This window comes from Camelus dromedarius, chromosome 21 (assembly GCF_036321535.1).
Source record: "Camelus dromedarius isolate mCamDro1 chromosome 21, mCamDro1.pat, whole genome shotgun sequence".
NCBI classification, from domain to species: Eukaryota; Metazoa; Chordata; class Mammalia; order Artiodactyla; family Camelidae; genus Camelus; species Camelus dromedarius.
The window spans coordinates 8936355-8958539 of NC_087456.1; the positions used below are offsets into that span (position 1 = coordinate 8936355).

Sequence of the window (22185 nt, forward strand, 5' to 3'; positions counted from 1 at the left end):
CTATCAAGGAGAAACCTTTCAAAACTGAAGGTGAAACAAATAAAACCAGTTGTAGCTAAATAAAAGCTAAGAGAATTTGTCATTACCTGACCTGAACACGAGAATTAATAAGAAAGTTCTGCCGGTGGAAGAGAAATGATACCTGCTGGAAATTCAGATCCACAGGAAAGGAGGAAGAACACTCTTCTGGTTTAAAAGGCTTTCTGCTATCTGGCCCTCATCCACTGCTCAGATTTAATCTTGTAAGATGTTCTCTGGAACTCACTGCCCAGCCCAGTGTTTTTTAGTTTTGTTTTTTCTCTGAATTCTGCCAAACCCATTAATGAACCCTGATGTCAACCTTGAGTATTTTACTCTTTACAAAGAGGAGTGAGAAATATCAGAGCACACTGGTGTGAAGGCTAAATATTAACTTTTAACATTATCACATAACATTATCTCAGGCCTGTGTGCTTATATACTAGTTTACAACTTTAAATGTGTTTCTTAATGTCTGGGTTGCAGTCCGGAATGTTTGGAAAACACTGCCCAAACTCCAGTGGCCTTTGTATTTCTTGAACATCCCAGTTCCTAAGTATTGTTGCTACCTGAAATCTTCCTTTTTCATATCTTAGCATGAGTAGCTTCTTTGCAACTTTTAAATTTGACCTCAAGTATTACCTTCTCAGAAAAGTCTTTGCTACCTTTTTAAAAAAGCAGAGTACGTAATTAGTGTCAGCATGATTAAAAAAAAAAAAAAGCTGAAGAGTATAAAAGTTGCTTTTAAACTTACCGTGAATTTGTTATCTGGTAGTCAGACCTTTCTCAGAACTTGACAGTAATGTAAAGAAAATGTAAGAAAGACCAATAAACTGTAATGATAGTCTGTCTCAGGTTGGAAAGATTACATTTGTCTAAATCTGTTTGCCTGGAATTCAAATGCACAAATAAAGCCTTTTTTTTTTTCTTTTCAGTTAACATCTTGCTTTTCATTCCTTGCCTCTTTCTTCCCACTGGAAATTATAACTTTGTACTAGTTTTTCTGGTCATAATGTAAAAGTAGCTTTCTATTAATTCTAGAACTTCCTCACTTTTCAGTGGTCAAATGTGAATATCCAGTACTCCAAGATGGAGAAATCATATCAGGATTTGGAACAAAATTTTACTACAAAGCGAAAGTTATATTTAAATGCAAGGAAGGTTTTACTCTTATTGGCAGCAACACAGTTTTCTGTAATGCGAACAGTACATGGGAGCCTCCAATACCAAAATGTGTTAAAGGTATGAATATTATCTTTTTCCTTTTTGTTTTCTTTGTTATATTTTAAGGACATTAAATATCAGTGATACAGAATAATTGAAAAGAAACACTTTTTGTATTGAACTGTCTAATACTCATTTCTGTCATAGGTGTATGACTTCACATTCACAAAGAAGTCTGCTGTTGTAATTTTGTATGTCTTTATAGTGTCTTAGCATTTTATGTACATTATACAGGTGTATAAATTTCTCTAGTTCGGCACTTCTATAAAAATGAATAGTGACCATTTTTCAGAGTAAATTGAAGCATAGGAAGTTTTAGCTAAGTCAGTCAAGAATGAGAGGCATAATTCATAATAATGAAAAGAAAGTAGTACTTCCCAAGTGTTTGATTCAGTCTACATTATTTTGTTTTCCAGAGTCGACTACTCCCAGTACCCAATCTCCAATTTCCAGTGTCTCAGGTTTAGTAACTGCCTGCGTGTATTTTTCAAAAATCGTTTAAGTTCCTGGTGGAAATGCCAGCAGTCACTCCCAAGTGTTTGATCCAATCTCCATTTTTTGTTTTCCAGTGTCGACTCAACCTCCAATTCCCAGTGTCCCAGGTTTAGTAACTTCCTGCTTATATATTTCAAAATCCTTTGAATTCCTTGTGATTTTTAAAAAGTTTTTTAAATTCCTATGATTTACACTCATTCATCAATTTAATAATGAAAGGAGGAAGAATATATTAACAGCTATTTTAGTTGTTACACTTAGTGATTCTAAAATCATTTTCTGTAGTCTGCAGATATAAGCAGGTGGCAAGTTAAGTAAACTTTAAACATATTTACTTACATGTAAAATAATGTAATGCCTTCCTTACTGAGTGATAGTAAATTTAAAATGGGATAGATTAAAAACAGCAGAGTGCTTGGCATCTAGGAAGCACTTAAAAATAGCTTGAATGAATTACAATATCACTAAAATTAATATTAGTGAGGAAGAAGGTCCATGGCTTTTTTTTTTTTTTTTAATATGTATGTTTTCTATGTCATCAACTTGATTATTTTAAAATGAAAAGTGATCTGTTCACACCTTCACAGAGTACCTTCTGGGTTCGGGACTATGTTTCATTCATTTTCTGGACCGCAACCAGTTTCGTTCATTTTACAAACTTGGAAATTTCTATTGTCACCAGAAGAAGACCTGTATTTCTGGCACCCCTACCACTCCCCACCTCATACAGTTATTATTTTTCTCTTTACTGAGCATTTTTATGTGGCAACAGAAAGTAAATTTCATAGCAACTAAAAGGCAGGAAAAATCCTTACTTATTGAAATGAAATGGGTGCTTTCCGGCATGGACTGCTGATCAGCTGCTCTGCTTAAATCTTGAGAGACTATTTCAGGTAGAAGGAATTGTCTCCCTGATTTCAGGGCTGCTGTCTCTGGCTTCTCTCTGGCTGCAGCAGAAGCAAGAGGAAGAGTAGAGAGCATTAGCCTGGGCAGAGGGGGCTCAGGGTGCTAGGGAGGCTCTGCTTACTCAACTAGCATCACTTCTGTGGGCTCTAGTTTACCGTTGTTTAATGACTCAAACAGATGTCCATTATTGACTTCTAATTTGTTTATTTCATATTGTCCTAATATTTTAAAGGATTGATGGGAACTATTCATGCTGACATGGTAATTAGGGCACTTTTTTCTAAGTCCTGTAAACATGATACTCAGTAGCCCCTTGAGTACCTTGGTGAGTGCTATGAAGTTTTGGTGGAAAAGAGATGATTTTTTGGTGGATGATATATAAAGATTGCATATGAAATTTATACTCATTGACCCATCCATGTTTTCTCACATGGTCCTCATGGGAATATGCACTGTTGATATACTGTGTTTGTTGATATCCTCTTTAGAAAGAGATGACCATAATAAGCATTTCATAAAGGATTTAAAAACACTGATACAGTTCAGTGTTTGAAAGAAGAGAGAATTGGTTGTAAGGACAAGTTTGTAAAGAAGATAAACTACAGGGATCTTTTTTTAAATATTGAAAATCAAGATTCCACATGAGTCTATCAAACATTTTTTATCATCAGTTAGAGAAAGACAATGAAAAGGGTCAGTGGTGACATAAAATGGTGATAAGGTAGATCTGATTGTGCAAATATGAAAAAATCTGAGCAAAATGCTAAGTGGAAAATTTGTTACATATTACAAATTATGTAATATGATACTGTGTGAATGGTATTTTTGAAAGATTCATATTTATTCTGAACACATTATTTTTATGATTTATCATTAGTTAACTTCTCAGATTTCCATTATATAATACAAAGCCATAGTGAGTGTTCTTATGCATACATTCTTATGTACTTATATAAATATATATTTAGGTTAACTTCCAAGAAGGAGAATAGCAAAGTTTAGGAAGTATATGTATTTCTTATTTTGAGAAATAACTCGTTTTGTGAAATAATCTTTTAAAAAAAATCACAAATCAAAATTAAATGCATAATTTTGTATTGATAAGGCTGGTGAATTGAATCAAATTTATTTTTCCAGGTTCCAAGCCCACTTCTCCAACTGTGTCTCCAGGATCAAGTCATCCAGGTTGAGTATCAGTAGTTCTTTATCCTACTTACATTGTTTAGAACTTTATACAGTGAGGGGTGAGACATGATATCATGTATAATTTGCATTTCTTTTATTATCAATGTAGCTGAACTTCTTTTCATTTATATTTATTTATTCATGTCCTTTCCTCATTTTTCTATTTGGTTTCTAAAATATTTTTCTTGTTGAAATCATTGTAAATTAAAGCTGGTTTAAAATGAACTTTTTTCCTAGGTTTTTTTTTCCCCCCTTTGGCTTATTTTTTACTAGTCATTTAAAAAGATTTTATATGAATGGACATATATTGCTTTTTCGAACTTTTTATTACATAAATAGTATATGAATATAAATTTGTATAATTTCAAACACTATGTAAGCATACAGAGTAAAAGAGTATTTCTCTTTCTCTCTTTCTAGTCCATTTTCTGAATCATCACTTAATAGTTTAGGGTGTCTTTTTATCTATTTCTGTACATCAACATTTTTATATGTGTAGTCTGACTTATTTCGCTTAGCATAATCCCTTCTAGGTCTATCCATGTTGTTGCAGGTGACAAGATTTCATCCTTTCTTATGGCTGTAATATTCCATTCTGTGTATTAATATGTGTGTGTGTGTGTGTGTGTATGAATGGATAAAGAAGATATGAGATATGTATATATACCCATTCATCTATGGATGGGCACTTACATTGCTTCCATATCTTGGCTATTGTAAATAATGCTCCAGAACATAGGGATGCATATGCTTTTTGAATAAGTGTTTTTATTTCACTAGGAGAAATACTCAGAAGTGGAATACGCAGTGCTGGATTGAATGGTGGTTCTAGTTTTAATTTTTGGAGGACTCTCCATAGTGTTTTCGATAGTAGCTGCATCAATTTACATTCCTGCCAGTAGTGTACGATAACTTATTTAATTCCACATCCCCACCAATATTTGTTATTTGTTGTCTTTTTGATGATAGCCATTCTGACAGGTGATACCTCATTGTTCTTGTGATTTGCATTTCCTGATGAGTAGTGATCTTGAGCATCTTTTCTTGTGCCTGTTAGCCATCTGTATGAGTTCTTTAGAAAAATGTCTATTCAGGTGTTCTGCCCATTTTTTAATTGGATCTTTTTTTTATTTATGTTGAGCTGTATGAGTTCTTTGTATATTTTGAATATTAACCCCCTGTCAGATACATCATTTGCAAGTATCTTCTCCAATTTAGTATGTAGCCTTTTCCTTTTACTGACTTTTCTTTTGCTGTGCAAAAGCTTTTTAGCTTGATGTAATCCCCTTTTTTTTTTAACTTTTATTTCTCTTTCCTGAGGAGATATATCCAAAAAAATATTTCTAAGGCAGAAGTAAAAAAGTATATTCCCTATGTTTTATTCTACAAGTATTATGGTTTCAGGTCTTACATTTAAGTCTTTAATCCATTTTGAATTTATTTTTGTATATTTTGTGAGTGGGTAGTCCAGTTTGATTCTTTTTCAGGTAGCTTTCCAGTTTGCCCAATACCATTTATTGAAGAGGCTATCTCTGCCCCATTGTATATTCTTGCCTCCTTTATTGTAGATAATTTCCCATATAGGGGTGGGTTCATTTCTGGACATTCTCTTGTATTCCACTCATCTGTGTGTCTGTTTTAGTGGAAGTGCCATACTATTTTGATGACTATAGCTTTGTAGTATGATTTTAAATCAGGGCATGTGATACCTCTAGCTTTGTTATTCTTTCTTAAGATTGTTTTGGCTATTTGGTGTCTTCTGTGTTTCCATATAAATCTTAGAATTATTGTTTCTATTCTGTGAGAAACGCCATTGGTATTTTGATAGGGATTGCATTGAATCTGTAGATTACCTTGGGATATATGGTCATTTTAACAATATTAATTCTTGCAATCCATGAGCAAGGTATGTCTTTCCATCTGTTTATGTAGTCCTCAGTTTCTTTCATCAGTGTCTTACAGTTTTGTGAGTACAAGTCTTTTACCTCCTTATTCCTTGGTATTTTATTCTTTTGATGTGATTGCAAACAGGATTGTTTTCTTAATTTCTCTTTCCAATGGTCTGTTGTTAGTGTATAAAAACACAGCAGATCTCTGTATTAATTTTGTATCATGCAACTTTACCACATTTATTGACAAGATCTAGAAGGTTTTTGGTGGCATCTATGTGATTTTCCTATGTATAGTATGTCATTTGCAAACAGTGACAATTTCATTTCTTCCTTTCCAATTTGGATTAGTCTGGTTGCTTATGGCTAGGACTTGGAAAACTATGTTGAATAAAAGTGGCAAGAGTGGGCATCCTTGTCTTGTTCCAGATCTTAGAGGAAATACTTTCAGCTTTTTACTGTTGAGTATGATATTAGCTGTGGGCTTGTCATATATTGCCTTTATTATGTTGAGGTATGTTCATTCTATATCCACTTTGTGGAGAGTTTTTATCGTAATTGGATGCTGAATTTTGTCAGAAGCTCTTTTTGCATCTGCTGAGATGATCAAATGATTCTTATTCTTCAGTTTGTTAATATGGTTATACATTGATTAATTTGTGGGTGTTGCACCATCCTTGCATCCCTGGGATAAATCTCACTTGATCATGGTGTGTGATCCTTTTAATGTGTTGTTGGATTTGGCTTGCTCATATTTTGTTGAGGACTTTTATATCTGTGTTCATCAGTGATATTGGCTTGTAATTTCTTTTTTTTTTTTTTTTTTTTTGTAATTTCTTTGTCTGATTTTGGTATTAGGGTGATGCTGGCCTTGTAGAATGTGGTCAGAAGGGTACTTCCTCTGCAGTGTTTTATAATAGCTTGAGAAAGAGCGGTGTTAAAATTCTTCTTTTAAAGTCTGGTTGAATTTACCTGTGAAGCCATCTGGTCCTGGACTTTTGTTTCTTGGGAGTTTTTAAATTACTGATTCAGTTTCTTTACTGGTAATTGATCTGTTCATATTTTCTATTTCTTCCTGAGTCAGTCTTTGAAGATTGTGTATTTTTAGGAATTTGTCCATTTGTTCTAGGTTGTCCATCTTACTAGCTTATAATTATTCATAGTAATCTCTTAATGATCCTTTGTGTTTCTGTGATTTGGGTTGTACTTTCTTTTTCATTTCTGGTTTTATTTATTTAAGCCATGTCTCTTTTTTTCTCAATGAGCCTGGCTAAAGGTTTATCAATTTTGTTTATCTTTTCAAAGAACCAGCTCTTAGTTTCATTGATCTTTCCTGTTTTTGTTTGTTTCTTTTTTTTTTTTTTTTTTTTTTTTTTTTAGTTTCTGTTTCACTTATTTTTATTCTGATCTTTGTGGTTTCTTTCCTTCTACTAGCTTTGGCTTTTGTTTGTTCTTTTTCTAGTTGGTTTGGTGGAAGTTTTGGTTATTTGAGATTTTTCTTGTTGCCTGAGGTAGACTTGTGTTGATATACACTTCTCTCTTAGAACTGCGTTTGCTGTGTCCCAGAGATTTTGGATTGTTATATTTTGTTTTCATTTGTCTCCAGGTGTCTTTTAAAATTCCTTCCTTGATTACATCAGTTATCCGCTACTTGTTTGATAGCATCTTGTTTGCCTCCACGTGTTTGTGTTTTTTATATCTTTAAATTTAAGTATAATCACGTTGAATTGATAGGCTAATTCTGACAACACATTAATGATAAATTTGCTTGCTGCACCACAGAGTATTGTCCCAGGAAATGTTACTAGACAGGAAGAATAATACTTTGACATTGACTATAAATATATAATATTTTGGTACTACTTTTAATGAGAAACATTAATATATTTTATTAAGGAAAATGAAATTATAAGGGTTTTATACAAAAATAAGAAAGTCAAAGCCTATGTATTTAGAGCACTTTAAGCTTTATAGTTTTTTCTTTTCTCCTATTTTTTACTTCCATTTTCCTTTTTTCTAGGACATCCCAGGCCCACTGATGAATCAGCACCTGAAGACAATAAGCATTTAGGTATTATTTTGGTTGTTAATTACTCTGAATTATGAGGCCCTAGTTTTCTACATATTACCTCTATCTGTAGTTAGAGAAGGAATAATTGTTCTATTTGTGATTGTAAAATTGTACATTCTAAATAATTGTAAAGTTACAGGTACCATGACAAATGTAAGTGGTAGTATGTGTGGACACATATAGATAATACAGTTTTTAAGAGGTTCCTCAACTTAGGATTCCTAACACGATAAGTTTACTTTCTTAAATAATATGGTTATATGTAGTTTAAAATATATAAAACATAACTTGCTTTCCATGTGATACTGTTACTTCATACTGGCTATTTTTAGATACATTTTCTTTCTGTTGGTACCTTGTATACACAGGCCTTAAAGTTCTACCAGTTGGGGAAGCACACTTTATGCAGGCTCACAGTTCACCCAGTCTGTGTCAAAGAGCTTGATGAAGTATAGTTGTAATGAAAGTTAAAGATTTATTGATAAGGAAATGAAGAAAATATCTATAACTTTTCTTTACATTAGATTAGTTTAGTAAAGGTAATCTTACTTTATAAAATGCACTTTAGGCTTGTTACGTTTTCCCTCTGAACACTGTGGTCAAACTGCCACTGTGCCAAGTAAATCTAGTGCCATCTTAGGATGCTTTCACTTGATGATATTTATGAAATGAAAAAGGCAGAGCTGAACGTGACATTTTATACTCTGAGTTACAGATGATAAAAATAATGACAGTCAGAAGCAGAGGTACTACTGATGAACATGGCTAAGAAGAATTAAGACTTGGTAGTATTATTTATAGCTCTCTGGGTAGTCAGAAATGCATGTTTACATTTCTGTGTGTAATTGCTATCCATGTGTCCTGGTGTTTCATTTACATTCTTAGAGAGTCCTCTTGGGAATTAGGACGATGCCTTAATTGGAGGGAAGAGGGAATAGGAGCTGTGATGATATGATAAAGTATTGTTTGTCAAGACTCTGAAAAAGCATCTCTGTGATAGATTAATAGAAGCCCATTTATGACTTATTGAACGGACCCACTTAGGGAAAAAGACATGTTAAATTTCTAACAAAACCATTAGTAATAATAGACTGAATGTTGAACTAAACTATAATGGAGTCCTTTTTTTTGTTTTGTTTTTAAGGGGGAGGTGATTAGATTTATTTGGTTTTTTTAGATGGAGGTATGGGGAATTGAACCCAGGACCTCGTGCATGCTAGGCAGGCACTCTACCACTGAGCTATACCCCACCTCCCTAAACCACCTATAATGGGACAGTACATTTTTTAAAAGATTTTGCTCTAATCTAGGCAATTCTGATTGCCTTAGTAACCTTTACTAATAATCTGCTGTGGTATTTATAGCACAAAACAGTGAAAAGTGAGGTTTCTGCTAAGCGTTTGCTAAGGTGGATCCTAACCTTGGACTCTGTTTAGAAGGGTTCTGTGATCAAAATAACGTGGAAGCACTAGCAGTCCTGCCAAAACTAGATTGATACCTTTTTCTTTATAGTTAGGGATGATCTGATCAAATTACAATGCAGCTGCTGTCTGGAGAACCCTGTGAGCTCAATTGTCTCCCAAACCATCTTCATTTTTCCTCAGGTGTAGGACCCATCATTGGCATCTTTGTTGCTGTATGTAAGTACCTCAAACTTTGATACCAATTAAATCAAGACATTACTTTAAAGAAGAGCAATATTTTTAATTGATTACCGAGTTCCTGTAGCTCTATAGCTGGAAATAAAGTAAATTATTACTTACTTTTATATAATATACTCCCTCGTATTGCCGTTTGTCTACTGCTTTATATTCTACATGTCCACGTACTAACAAACTCTAAATAAAGTGTGTTGTTTCAAGATAATTACTCATATGAGTTTGTCTCCCAAATATGCTCTGAGTTATTTTCTGAATTAATCAAGGGCTCTTCTGGGACTTAATTGTGGACTGTTTAATCCAGGGAATTGGATTTAGATGCTGAAGAGTCCAGATGGAATATAAGTGTATATGTTCTTAAATAAAATAACATTTTCTGACCATGGAAATCTGACCCAAATTTATCTCTGCTGTTAGATTTTGAATCTTGGCAATGATTTTTCACAGTTACATGTATCATTTGTTTCCTAATCTCTTGTAGCTGTCGTCTTGGGAGGAATAGTTGGTGCCTGCATATACAAATGTCTTTCCAAAAACAAAAGGTAAAATCAAGCATGCTTTTTAACTTACTGATCTTTCTTACTGTTGACATACTTTTGTGCAGTTTTTGTTTGTACTCTGTATTGTGTGTTGTCTTTTAAAAATGTGCCTGCATGAGTGTGCTGTCCGAATTAACATTTCTTTGCTAAAAATATTTTCAGCTGCTTTTAAAATCATTGCAACAAGAGTAATCCGTGCAGGTCACTTGAGCTGTTATGATGTAAGAAAAATTTCCGTGGGATTTGAGGCTTAAATTCTGCAGCAAATCATAGGTCATTATGGGGCCTTCCCTGCCCTAGATGTACCCTAGTTCCTAGATTGAACTAATGGCCAAGATTAAATTTAAATTGGTTTGCTGTGGAGACATTGACAGCTGGATTCACTGGAATTTTTATGGTGAAAGCTTCCGTTTGTCTGTTTAACTTGGGTAGTTGTAAGAAGCTACCAGATACCTGATTTGATTTCCTTTCCTTTAGAGCTGTTATTTATACAAGTTAAACTGGAGAATTAAAAGCAACACTGTTTGATTTCCCTCTTATGTTCTTTTAATTTACTAGGTTGCAGTAAAACTGATGGGGTTAAACTTAAAAGTTGCTGAGAGGGGTAAGATTTACAAGGCACCTCACTAATTTTATCTGTCTTTTAATTTATAGAAATGAAGTAAAGGGGGGGGACTTAGAATTCAAAACAGATACAAATATGTATCTTCTAAGGAGAATAGAGTTTTTAAAAATCAAACTTCAATTTTAATGAAATAATTAAAATCTAATGAAATACTTAGAATAAAACTTGGAGCATAGACCAAGATTAGGTACTTTGATATTTCTGATTTTTAGTGGTTTTTTTTTTTTTTTTTGCCCTATTGCATTGGAAATAGCTTTGGAATCAAACTAATAATTAAAAACTATTGGTATTCATAGTTTCATGATATATATTCGTTTTATATTAATCACCGGGTTTGGAACATGTAATAAAAGTACATTCTTCACTCATATAGGGCACAAACTTGTTTTATATTTCTCAATTATCTTTTAAAAATACCCACATTTGAATTTGAATCTTAAATCTTATACCTACAGAACACATGATACGCATATCTGATTTCTCTATCAGCAGTATATTTTTAAAGTTACAGATACAAAACAGTCTGAGTAGGAAGCACTGTCAGTGAAATATTTGAGAAGTCAAAAAGGCTTATTTAGAAATAACCTCAAAAGAAAGCAAAACAAAATAGCTTTCTGCTCCTCACTCTCCTTCTTTGTATAAACCATTCCTGCACTAAAATACTTGAAGGTTCCCTAACAAGTATTAACCAAACTCTCATCTAGCTACTCGTTAATGATAATACCGGTTTCAAAGGTGAACAGTTATCTGAGCATCGTACCCCCAGGCTACAATTTCAGTAGCAGTAGAGGTCTGAGACCTCATGCCTCACGAGCATCTTGATGCTGCTGCTGGCCTGACTGCACTATGAATACCAGGGTGTAGACTGTTACCGATGTGCCCATGTGAATGTGAGAGGCACCAGCAAGCTTACTGGGAAATGCCTCACCTGCTTAAAGTAACTGGATTTTTTAAAGACTCCTCTTCTATGTGTATGCTTTTTTAAAAGGATGTTGGGTAATTCGTAGCTTTAGTTTGCTTTTCTTTTCCAAAAGTAAATATTTTTATTATATTCTTAGTACTGTTCAGTGTCTATATTCTCTCCACACCACCCCCGCCCAAATTGCTTTTGTTGCATTAGAAATTCTTTTATAAGACTGAAAAATGTATACAGTTACTTCTCTAAGGATAACTTTGGAAGCAGGATACCGTGCACAGATGATCCCAAACTGTTAAAACTTGATACAGACTGGATTTGATGTACACTTGTATTTAGGATAATTTGGGGACAAAATTTCCCTGCTACAGGCTTTATAGCAAAGCACAAAAATTGTGTAAGTAGCCATCTTTAAGATCGTTAAACATCATTTAAATTATGACGAAAAATGGACACAAGGTTAAAGTATTCTGCTACAGTTTTCTGTGTGTTAGTTCTCAACTAAGAATAGACTAGGACCCCAGCTGGTCTGATGGGATCATTACACCCTCCTTCCTTTTCCCTCCAGTCTCCTTTCTTAGCAATTCTTCTGCCACACCTTGCAGACTTGGAGTCTAGCCCTTGCCCTCTCTTTTGCTACTGCTTGAGTCCTGTTTTGCATGTCCTAACTGTGTGGTTCCAAAAAACAAATGCCTTTTGTTTACTTTAATGTTTTCAATTATTTGTTGTGAATACTGTTTTCATAAATGCATGATTTTCTCTACTCACGGTAAATCATCACTGGTTAAGTGAGAGTTCGCTAAGTTCATTAGAGTTACTGCATAATTTATATATTTTAGTAACTGTAACTAGATTCTTTTTCTTTTTTCCATTAAGGATATTTATTATTTGTTGTAATTTTTAAACTATTTTAATGTTTACATTAATAATGACTGATTCAGTAACTTTATAATTTTTTAAGTGGTCTGCTTAAATGAATCTTATTAAAGCTTTTTGATAGATTATAAATGGTAAATGCAGTTGAGGTGATGGGGTGTATAATGACATGGGGCAAAAACTTACAAATTAACTTAAACATCCCTGGTTCTCAAATTCTTGAGTATTCATCAGGCACTTCAAAAATTTTGAAACAGAAACTAATGAATAACAAAGATTTTGTAATTAGTTGAGAGAGCACATTTATAAAACTTAGAACCATTCCAGAATAACAAGGGGTCATGGAAGTTTTACAGAAATCTTCCCTAGGGCAAAAACAGTTGTGCCACAGGAAGAAACTGTCTTCAGTGCAGAAGATCCATCTGAAAATACACAGCATCATAAAACTGATTTCTGAGACAGTATTACCCGGAGTTAATACCAGCTCTGTGTGTCGCCTTAGATTCTGTGGTGCCAGAGACCAGGACCACTTCTCCTCATACAATCTCATCCTGTTGAGTTTTCCATTATTCATTTCAGGCTAAGTGGTTTCAGAGACAGACAGATTGCACAGACATTTAGACTCGATCTGCTTCATGGTCTATAAGCCTTCAAAGTTAAAGTCACTTCTTGCACTAAATTCTGTTTCAAGTTCCTAGGGAGAATCAGGAGAGTCATAATTTATGAACCTAATTGTCAGCTTTACTTCCATTTTCCGCTGTCATTGATTTTACCCCACTTATTAGCCAATCTTGCTTCCTTTTGGTTTGACGTCACTATTTTATTCGGCCCTTTCCCTTCCTCTGTTCAGTGCGTATCTAACTGATGAGAGCCACAGAGAAGTCAATCGTATTTCTCCCAGAGAAGAGGAGATGAAAGAAAGGTTTGCTTTTATCAAAAAAAAGGTATCTTGCTTTCTGTTGCATTTCTTTTCAGAGATGTCCTTTCTTCTGAAAAAACATTCGATAACTATTTAGATATGGATGACCTGAGCTCAGATGTGTGAGCAGTAAACACCTCAGAGGACACTAGGATTCCTGCTCCCTTTGCCAGATTATTGATGTTTTCTCAGACCTTCCCTATTTAATATAAAATAATGTGCACTGACAGGCTTTGGCTTTGACCCCAGTAGAGCAGTGTCCCCTCATCCTTTCATCAGACTGTCTGCCTTCCTCTGCCTTCTAGCAGCTGCGAGTCCAAAACTTGGAATTTTTAGCCCAATGGGAAAAAATCATAGAATGTGTTCATTTTAAATGCAGGGAGGAAAAATGTTCTTTGACAGAAACCAAAACACATTTTAATTTTGTGAAGCTATTCAATTTCACCTTGTAAATAACTCTGTAAAGGTACTTACGTGTTTCCCTTGACCAGAATATTTCTAGCATATGGAAGAGAAACCAACCAAAAATATGCTCAGATTTTGAACAATCATGAAATGCATTGCCTTAAGTCACTTAACCCCCTCCACCTTCTGTCTTTGAATGTGAGATGAACTGGAAGCTCTTCTTTTGTGCCAGAACGTGTGTCTGCGTAGCTGGGAAGAGAGGAGATACATTCCCACGACTTATAATCTGAGGCTCTACCCTAGGTTACAGTCATGAGTTTGGGAGCAGATTCTACAAAGGCCAACAGGAAGGGGAGGGGCAATTTCTTGTTAAAAGCAAAGTGGTGTCTTTGATCACAGGAGCAAAGGGGAAGACAAAACATGCCAACTAGAACGGCAGTCTAGAATGGTTAGCCCTGTGTGCCTGCGTGGTTCTCCTAGGGTTCCTTTGAGGCTAAAGCCAACTAGGAAGGTAGTTTTCAGACAGACCTGAACTTCAAAGTGTCTGTAAACATCTGAAGATAACTTAATGAATGCTGAAGGTAATAGCATAACTGGAATTAGTAATTCACACTCACATTTTAATCATCTTCGAATAGCTTTTTTGTTATATCTAATGAATGTTTCTTTAAAATTATATTAGTGCTTATTTATTTTTCTCATATGTTAAATTTCTATTTATAATTCTATTTTTTTTAAAGAGTCCAGTACCACTAGAAAAAAATGAAGTGCTTTCAAAAAATAGACAAATATAGTGGTTTTGGAGGATTCAGGAGGAGTCGCCCACCACAGTAGTCCTTAGGAAGATGGCTCTGTTACAAACACAGTGCTGTGACGGTGGTGGTTCAGTGAAGCCTCGCCCACCAGGAGAACTAGTAGAATCTCCAAAATTAACACCGTTAGCTCTGAAGTGGGGTCGGCATCCCAAAGTGCTTGCTGGGGCGGGCACGCTCTGAGTAACCGACTGGTCCACGTTTGGTGTGGTCTGTCTACCCTGTTTCCTGAGGAGGAACTGGGACTGCGTTTTCCAGCTCCAGATTCCGTAGCCCTCGGTGGCTGCTGTGACGGCAAACGAGGCTTATCCTACATAAGATGAGCTTGAGTGCGAAGGACACACCAGATTCAGAGACTTAGTGCAAAGGAATGTATAGTACGTGAATACTGGGTTAAGCGAGCTATATTAAAACTAATCTTGCTTCTTTTCCTTTTTTTAATGTGACTTCTAGAAAATTCACAATTTCCTGTATGACTTGCATTATATTTCTTTGGACAAGGCTGGACTTGATTGATAGCTTTTGGAAAGATGTCTGTTTTTACAAAAAAAGTGTGTTGTGAGTTTTAGTCACTTAGGAGATTCTCTTACCAGAACACATCATTTCCTTGACAGTGAGGAGTAAATAAGGCAAAACTGAACTTGAACACAGCTGGAATCATTGCTTTTTAAAGGTTTCATCTCAGAGCCACTTTTTAAATTGCAATGTTAAGAGAATGTGTGTTTCTCTCTAGTCTCTCCCCACTGGCCCTAAATTAAAACAAAGAAATATTTACTAAGTATATGTAACTATTCCATTTCTTGTCTTGGAGAGAAAAAAATATATATATATAATATAGGGACAGAGAAAGGGGTCTAGAGGGCAACTGGTTGAACATTTGAAATTAGTTGAAAAGAATAATTTATTTCCTAGTTCAACGACTCTTACTAGTAATAGTTTTTTATAATTGTCCATGTTCTAAACGGGCTTCTGGAGTGTAATTTCTGTACTTAAGTATGTTCATCTCTGATGCTGTCTCCTTACCTTGCTTCGTAGGAAAACAGAGATTAGTACTTCATACAGCGCTTACCGGGATAAATCAACTACCTCAGGAGAGCAGACGCCCTAAATGGTTTCCCCAAAACCATGCATCACCTTGTTTTTATTTTATTAAAATGTTAAGCCTACAGTAAATTTGTATAGCTACGATGAAAAATGGAACGGAGGCCTCAAAAAATCAAAAACAGAACCAACATGTGAGCCAGTAATGCCACCCTGGGTGTATATTTCAGGAAACAGAATCACCAAGTGGAAGAGATCCCTGCCCCTCCCCGTGTACTGCGGCCTTATTTACAGAACTGAGACATGGAAACAGCCCAAGTGCCCACTGATGGATGAGTGGATGAAAAATTGATGTATAGTGGACTACAGTTTAGCCATGAAAATGAAGGAAATCCTGCCATTTGCAACAACACAGATGGACCTTGAGGAAATTATGCTAAGTGAATAAATCATACAGAGAGGGACGATATACTTGTATGATCTCACTTTATATGTGGAGTCCAAAAAAAAAAACCAAGCCAGTAGAAAAGAAATCAGATTCGTGGTTGTCAGAGGCAGGGTGTGTGGGGACAGGAATTGAGTGAAAGTGCTCAGAAAAGGAACCAACAGTTATCAGCCAGACAAGGACTGGGATGTAAAGGACAGGACAGGGACTGGAGTTAAGGCGGTGACACTATATTGTATGTTGCCAAGTTGCTAAGAAAGTAAATCTTTATAAAGTTCAAACCACATGGAAGTGATGGATGTTAACTAAATTTCTTGTGTTTATCATTTTGTAACATACACATTATCAAATCATGCCGTTCACCTTAAATTTACACAATGTTAGACGTAAATTATATCTCAATACTAAAAGAAAACATCTATAAAAATCATCAGCTGATTTCATACACTGTCAGCAATGCAACTGTTAAGCGATAATGCTAACATTTTACCGTGGCTTGAGAATAGGCACCCTCCTTTATGCTTCTTTGAAACGTGTAAGAATTTGGGTTTGAACACCTTGCTTTTTTCCCTTAACCCTTCTATTTAGAGGGCAAGTCAACACAGTATTCCTGGTAGTGTTAAATGTGGGAAAGTATTTTCTCTATAAAATCTCCAGTGTCAGCATGACGATTCAAAATGAAATTGCATTTCATTTGTAAAGAAAGTCATTTTTGAATTTTTTTTCTTTTCAAAGATTAAAGCCAACTCTGAAGACTCATTCTTTAACAACCACAAAATGTGCTTTATGTATTTATCATAAAAAGCCTTGACAAATCTGTGTACACTATTTTGGGCCTTGGACATTAAAAACAAGAACAGTGAATGCTGGGAATTTGAACTAGTTTGACTTCTTTAAGAGAATTACTGGAAAATACTCTCAAACTTAATAGGGTAAAATAGTATTCTTAAAAGTTATTTGTCACTCCTTGATGATTTAGAGAAGCTATAAAGTTTATGTCCGGCCTTGTTCTTCATCTCTTTTGATAACAATAAGCCAGTCTGAGAAATCAAGAAGAATTCAGCCTCAGTTGCCTGCTTCTGTGAAAAGTGAGGCTCTCACACACATAACAGGAAGGCCAGCTCAGTGAGACGTGAACACTGTGGCCTTGTAGTCTTCTTAAAAAGAATTCCCCTCTTTTAAGAGAATTAGAATCCACGCTGAATTCTGGCTCTAGGTGGTTTTCTCTCTCCTTGAGTAAGGAGATGTCAAACCCATCATCTGACGGTAGGCAGTTTTGTGGGGAGTAAATTCATCAGGTAACCTCAAGTTGCATCAGGATCTTTGTCTCCATGGGCACCTCTCATCTATAAAGGGCAGAGTAAAGATTCAGCCACGTATTTCAGAAAAGCAAACTTCGTGGATTTGCTGTCAGTCATATAAAGGGAAGGAAAGAGGAACAGCTCAGGTAACTCTTTATCTCAGGTGGGGCAGCTCCCAGCCCCTTCTCAGTCCTCACACCAGGCAGGGCTGCTTTCAAAGGAGCCAGCGGTCAAAGGGGAGGGGCTGCCCTCTGCCCCAAACAACATTTGTACAGGTTTTGATGTACAGTTTTAGAGTTAGTAGCACAAACTGGGGCAAAGAAACATTGCCTTGAGAAGGATATGAGTGGATCAAGAGTGAACCAGAGTAAACAGTTTTACTCCCTAAGGACCTGTTTATAAGGTCCTGGAAGTGTCCCTTCCCTTTGTAATCTCTGGTGAGGCATCTTAGGAAGACAAGTTTGAGCAAAACTTACAGGAATTCTTAATTAGAGTTGAAGCTTTACTGTACCCATTTTCACATAGTTCTCAAAAATGTAGCACCTGCTCAGAAGAAAGGTGTGACTAGTACTTACTTGCTAAAGCCCTCAAGTGTTTTCAACCAAAGATCATTCTGCTTACAAAATAAACTGCTTTTTATAGTAATTGCCACTTCAAAATTAGTCTTTCCAATTGAACATATTTATATGTGAAATTGAAATATGTATGCAAATATAAATTACGTCTTAAATAATTTGTCACATAATGAGGAAACCATTTTTCTCTAGAAATATTTAAATAAGAGGAAAAAAATGTATTTTAATTTACAATTTTCTTAAAACTGCAAGAATATATTCATAGTTGAATGGGAAGCCCCCCTGTCTTTATTGTTCATTTTTTGAGACTTGAATTCTGAAAAATAAAATGCAGGTTTGGAGAGGTTTTTATTCGTGATGATTTTATTTCCATGTGTTTTATCTTGAATCAGAGCATGCTCCTAATTGAGGTCCCTCTTCTGGAAGGACTCTCCTCCCACAATCATCACTCCTGTCCTCCACGTCTGAGCCTTAACTGTGTCCAGGCATCTCCCCTCCCAGCCCGTCCTGTGCCTCCCCTGCTTAAAGGTGTTCCGTCCACCACGTTACCTACAGCATGAAGTCCACGTTTCTTTCATGATACTTGACGGCTTTGTACCATTGTCCCCTTTTCTTCCCAAGCCTTCTTTCTGCTACACTTCAGAAGAACCTGCCCTCATTCAAGCCAGACCGTCTGCCCTGTGCTCTCTGCTGAACTCCTAGCTCACTGTTGTCCAGAAGTGCCTCTGGTGCTGTCTGATCCTGGGCATCTTCCAAGGCCCAGCTCACATTGTCCATTCCGTGCAGCACTTCCTGATGTCTGCCCAGCGCTCACGCCTTCGTTATCCCCTGGCCTTGCGTGAATCACGTGTGTCTATATACGTGTGTGTGGTAGAAGACGTACCTTCCACATCACTGTAATGCATGGGTGTGGCTGAGTCATTGAAAACCCAAGTCCCAACCATGTATGTATAAACGTTTTTTGTGTGTGTAACTAATAACGGAGTTTGTTTTAATTTATGCAAAAAAATTATTGCTTTTTGCAGATTTGTATCAAATAAGGTTACTAAACCTCTGAGATCAGGCCTCATGGTGTTTCTGAACCATTGCTGCACACTGGGACCCCTAGGGAGTTTTACTGATGCCTGGGTCCCACCCCCCAGACGTGTCTTGTCGATGACCTGGTGTGACCTGGGCATCGGGTTTCTTTAAAGCTTCCCAGGTGATTCTAATATGCAGCTAAGGTTGCAAACATCTGCATTACTGGTTCTCAAGCCCCACAGTCCACTTCTGCATATGAACTTATGAAGACATAAAGTGAATGCTTATACTTATAGAATAAAATTGTGATTTTGTAATTCAGATTATTAAAGAAGTCAGAAAACTCCTAAAACTTGAATTAAGATCTCGTTGTCTGGCTAACCGAAGGAGGCTATCTGTGTTTTAAAAAAAAAAAAAAAACCCGGAAGCAGTCTTTCTAATATCAACACTAGATGAACATCACTTTGACTATAATTAAAGGATGCATTTTATCAAATTTTGTCTCTAACTTGAGACCATGGTATATATTTTTTTAATGGCATAAAATAAATAGTTAGAGCTTTTATGGTAACTAACAATAAGAATCCTCTCAAGAATTCTGAAGACAGCTGGAGTAGGCAGGAATTTAAAATTAGTAAAGAATATTCTAGGTTTAAGAAAAATAGGTTACTCTCAGGAACCCTCCTACCCTTGTGGTGGGAATGTAAATTGGTGCAACCACAATGGAAGACAGTATGGTGGTGCCTTAAAAAAGTAAAAATAGACTTACCATATGATCCAGTAATCCTACTCCTGGGCATTTATCTGGAGAAAAGTGTAATTCAAAAAGACACATGCACCCCAGTGTTCACAGTAGCACTATTTACAATAGCCAAGATATGGAAACAAACCAAATGCCTATTGACAGATGACTGGATAAAGATGTGTGTACACGTACACACACACACACACACACACACACACACACACACACACACACACACCACATGGAATACTACTCAGCCATAAAAAATAAAATAATGCCATTGCAGCAACATGGATCGATCTTAAGGCCATCATTCTAAGTGAAGTAAGCCAAAAAGAGAAAGAAAAATGCCATATATCACTTATATGTGGAATCTTAAAATTCACAAATTAACTTATCTACAAGACAGAAACAGACATAGAGAACAAACTTATGATTCCAAGAGGCTAAAGGGTATGGGAAAGGATAAATTGGGAATTTGAAAATTACACCTCTTGGGAAGTGATGGAAATGTCAGCTATCTTGATTGTGGTGGGCGTAGACACCTATCAAAATTGATCAAATTGTACATCTGAAATACGTGTAGTTTACTGCACAGGAACCATACCACAATAAAGGTGTTAAAAAATAAAAATTAGAAAAATTAAAAAAAAAGAAAAATGGGCAACTCTGGTATTCTAAAACTTAGTTAATGCCTGCCAATATTGTAGCCAAGAACTTTCGCACACTAAAAAATTTCTATATTTGTACTCAAGATCAGGGTTTAACATGAAGAGTCCATTGAATCCCAGAAACAATGCAAAAAACAGTGTACACAGACTGTTCTTTTTCCTAAACTATATTGCTTTCATCATTTCTAGGCTCATCCAGAAAAGGATCCTCTAGAACAAAGTGGTCAGCCTTTATTCTCGTAGCACTGCTGCCCTCCTGTGGACAGTTAGGGCATTTGACAGTCCCTTCCTTAGTTGATCAAACTTTGTCATTAGTCAGAGGTTTCAGTCATTGCTGGGATTCCCATAAGCCATTTTTAATTTCATTTTAATTAACTAGCTCTTTTCTGCTTGCCTTCTAGGAAATTAACTTTTGCCAAAGGGCTAAACTCTGTCCCTTACGGCTCACATATGGGTGAAGCATAATATCGTGGTCTGTGGTCAATAAACTATTTTTCCTTCCCTCTGACTTACAGTCCAGCAGAATGTGATAAAATTGCCGAAACTGAGAAAGTTTCCCGCCTTGATTCCTGACTTCCTAGTCCAGAAAACCTGTCTGGGGTCGTAAAACTCGTATTAGCTGGGCAACCACTTAGGCTCAAAACATTCAGCGTTCTTACGTAGCTTTTTAAAAAATGAACTATTGTATTCACAGGGGCCAGCCTCATGGGGAAGGAAAGCAGAAGATCTGGCATCCTGATGCTGAGGGCTCGTAGCTTCATTGAGAATTCTGGAGATTACCGTCCTTTAGACGAGCACGATTCATGGTGTTCGGGAAAACGACCAGTCATCCGATCACCCACCGCCACCTAAAACAGGTTCAAGGGAAAATACCCCTTTCGTCTGTATTTGACATGGACTCAGTGACTGGACGATCCCTGGGTAGGACCCCATACAACCATGCTTCTCAAATTTTAGTGTGCAAGTGACGTCACGCGACGGTCTTGTTGAAGTGCAGCCACAGCAAACTAATGCATCGATGCCAGGGGTCCTCAGGCCACACCTGGAGTAGAAGCAAGACCACAGAGGAGGGGCCCTCCACCCAGACTGCACGAGGAACCACCTGGGGAAACATTCTAACAAACAAATAAGTGTCCACACCCCATTCCTTCAGTGGTATATAACCAGGAACTGTAGGGGTGAGACCTGAAAATCACTCTTCTACTATTCTTCACCTGGGTGAATGTGATAAGAACACAGCATGGGGCCCTATCACGGCAGAATAAACACAAAACATAACATTCCTAGTTGTCATGGAAAACTCTTAAACCACCCCAAAATATGGACGCACTAGTCTGCTGGGTACCCCCACGAAACCATACACCAGCTTCTCAAAACGCAGGGCTGGGCCAACATCTTACATGAAGACTTTCCAGGTTGGAGATTTAGCACATTGTTTCCCCTAAGTTGGAGAAAGATTCCTGGACTCACATTTACTAGGACTCACCAGCACTTAGTTCCAGGGGTGGGAATTCTTTGCCGGCACAACATGCATGAGGCTGGCCGCGCCTTCAGTCCAACTCCCTCTCCACTTACATGCTTACAGTAAATATCTGACAAAACTTCGGTAAGCAGGACCCACGCCTGACAAAGCATCTTCTACCTGGGTGGGAAGAACGGCCTCGAAAGCCAGACTCAAGATGTCTCCAGGAGAAACATTCTGCTTAACAATTAGGGAAAACCAGCTGGAATGGGCATTTTAGGTAAAGAACTGTCAGCCTCCAGATGAACAAAGAAAAATAGTTTTGTGGGAGTGGCACCTCAGTTACCTGGGGAGTGCATTTTGCTCCGCATGACCTACCCATGTGCA

The 22185-nt window shown here is 36.5% G+C and overlaps 1 protein-coding gene across 6 annotated transcripts in view; it reads left to right on the forward strand.

The window, feature by feature from the left end:
• The window catches only part of LOC105100009 (membrane cofactor protein), a 43745-nt gene extending 22139 nt beyond the window's left edge, over positions 1-21606 (forward strand). For 2 of the 6 annotated variants that reach the window (XM_031438654.2, XM_064477144.1), the window contains exons 6-14: positions 1078-1260; positions 1659-1703; positions 1812-1844; positions 3781-3828; positions 7738-7788; positions 9393-9428; positions 9928-9988; positions 13253-13346; positions 15574-16305. In XM_031438654.2, coding sequence (XP_031294514.1) covers positions 1078-1260; positions 1659-1703; positions 1812-1844; positions 3781-3828; positions 7738-7788; positions 9393-9428; positions 9928-9988; positions 13253-13346; positions 15574-15588 — 566 coding nt within the window. In that variant the 3' untranslated portion in view covers positions 15589-16305. Of the gene's footprint in view, positions 1-1077; positions 1261-1658; positions 1704-1811; positions 1845-3780; positions 3829-7737; positions 7789-9392; positions 9429-9927; positions 9989-10543; positions 10590-13252; positions 13347-15573; positions 16306-21030 lie in introns of those variants that run through there. The other 4 variants (XM_031438656.2, XM_064477142.1, XM_010992928.3 and 1 more) reach the window with 4 other exon arrangements.
• Positions 21607-22185: the final 579 nt, after the last annotated feature.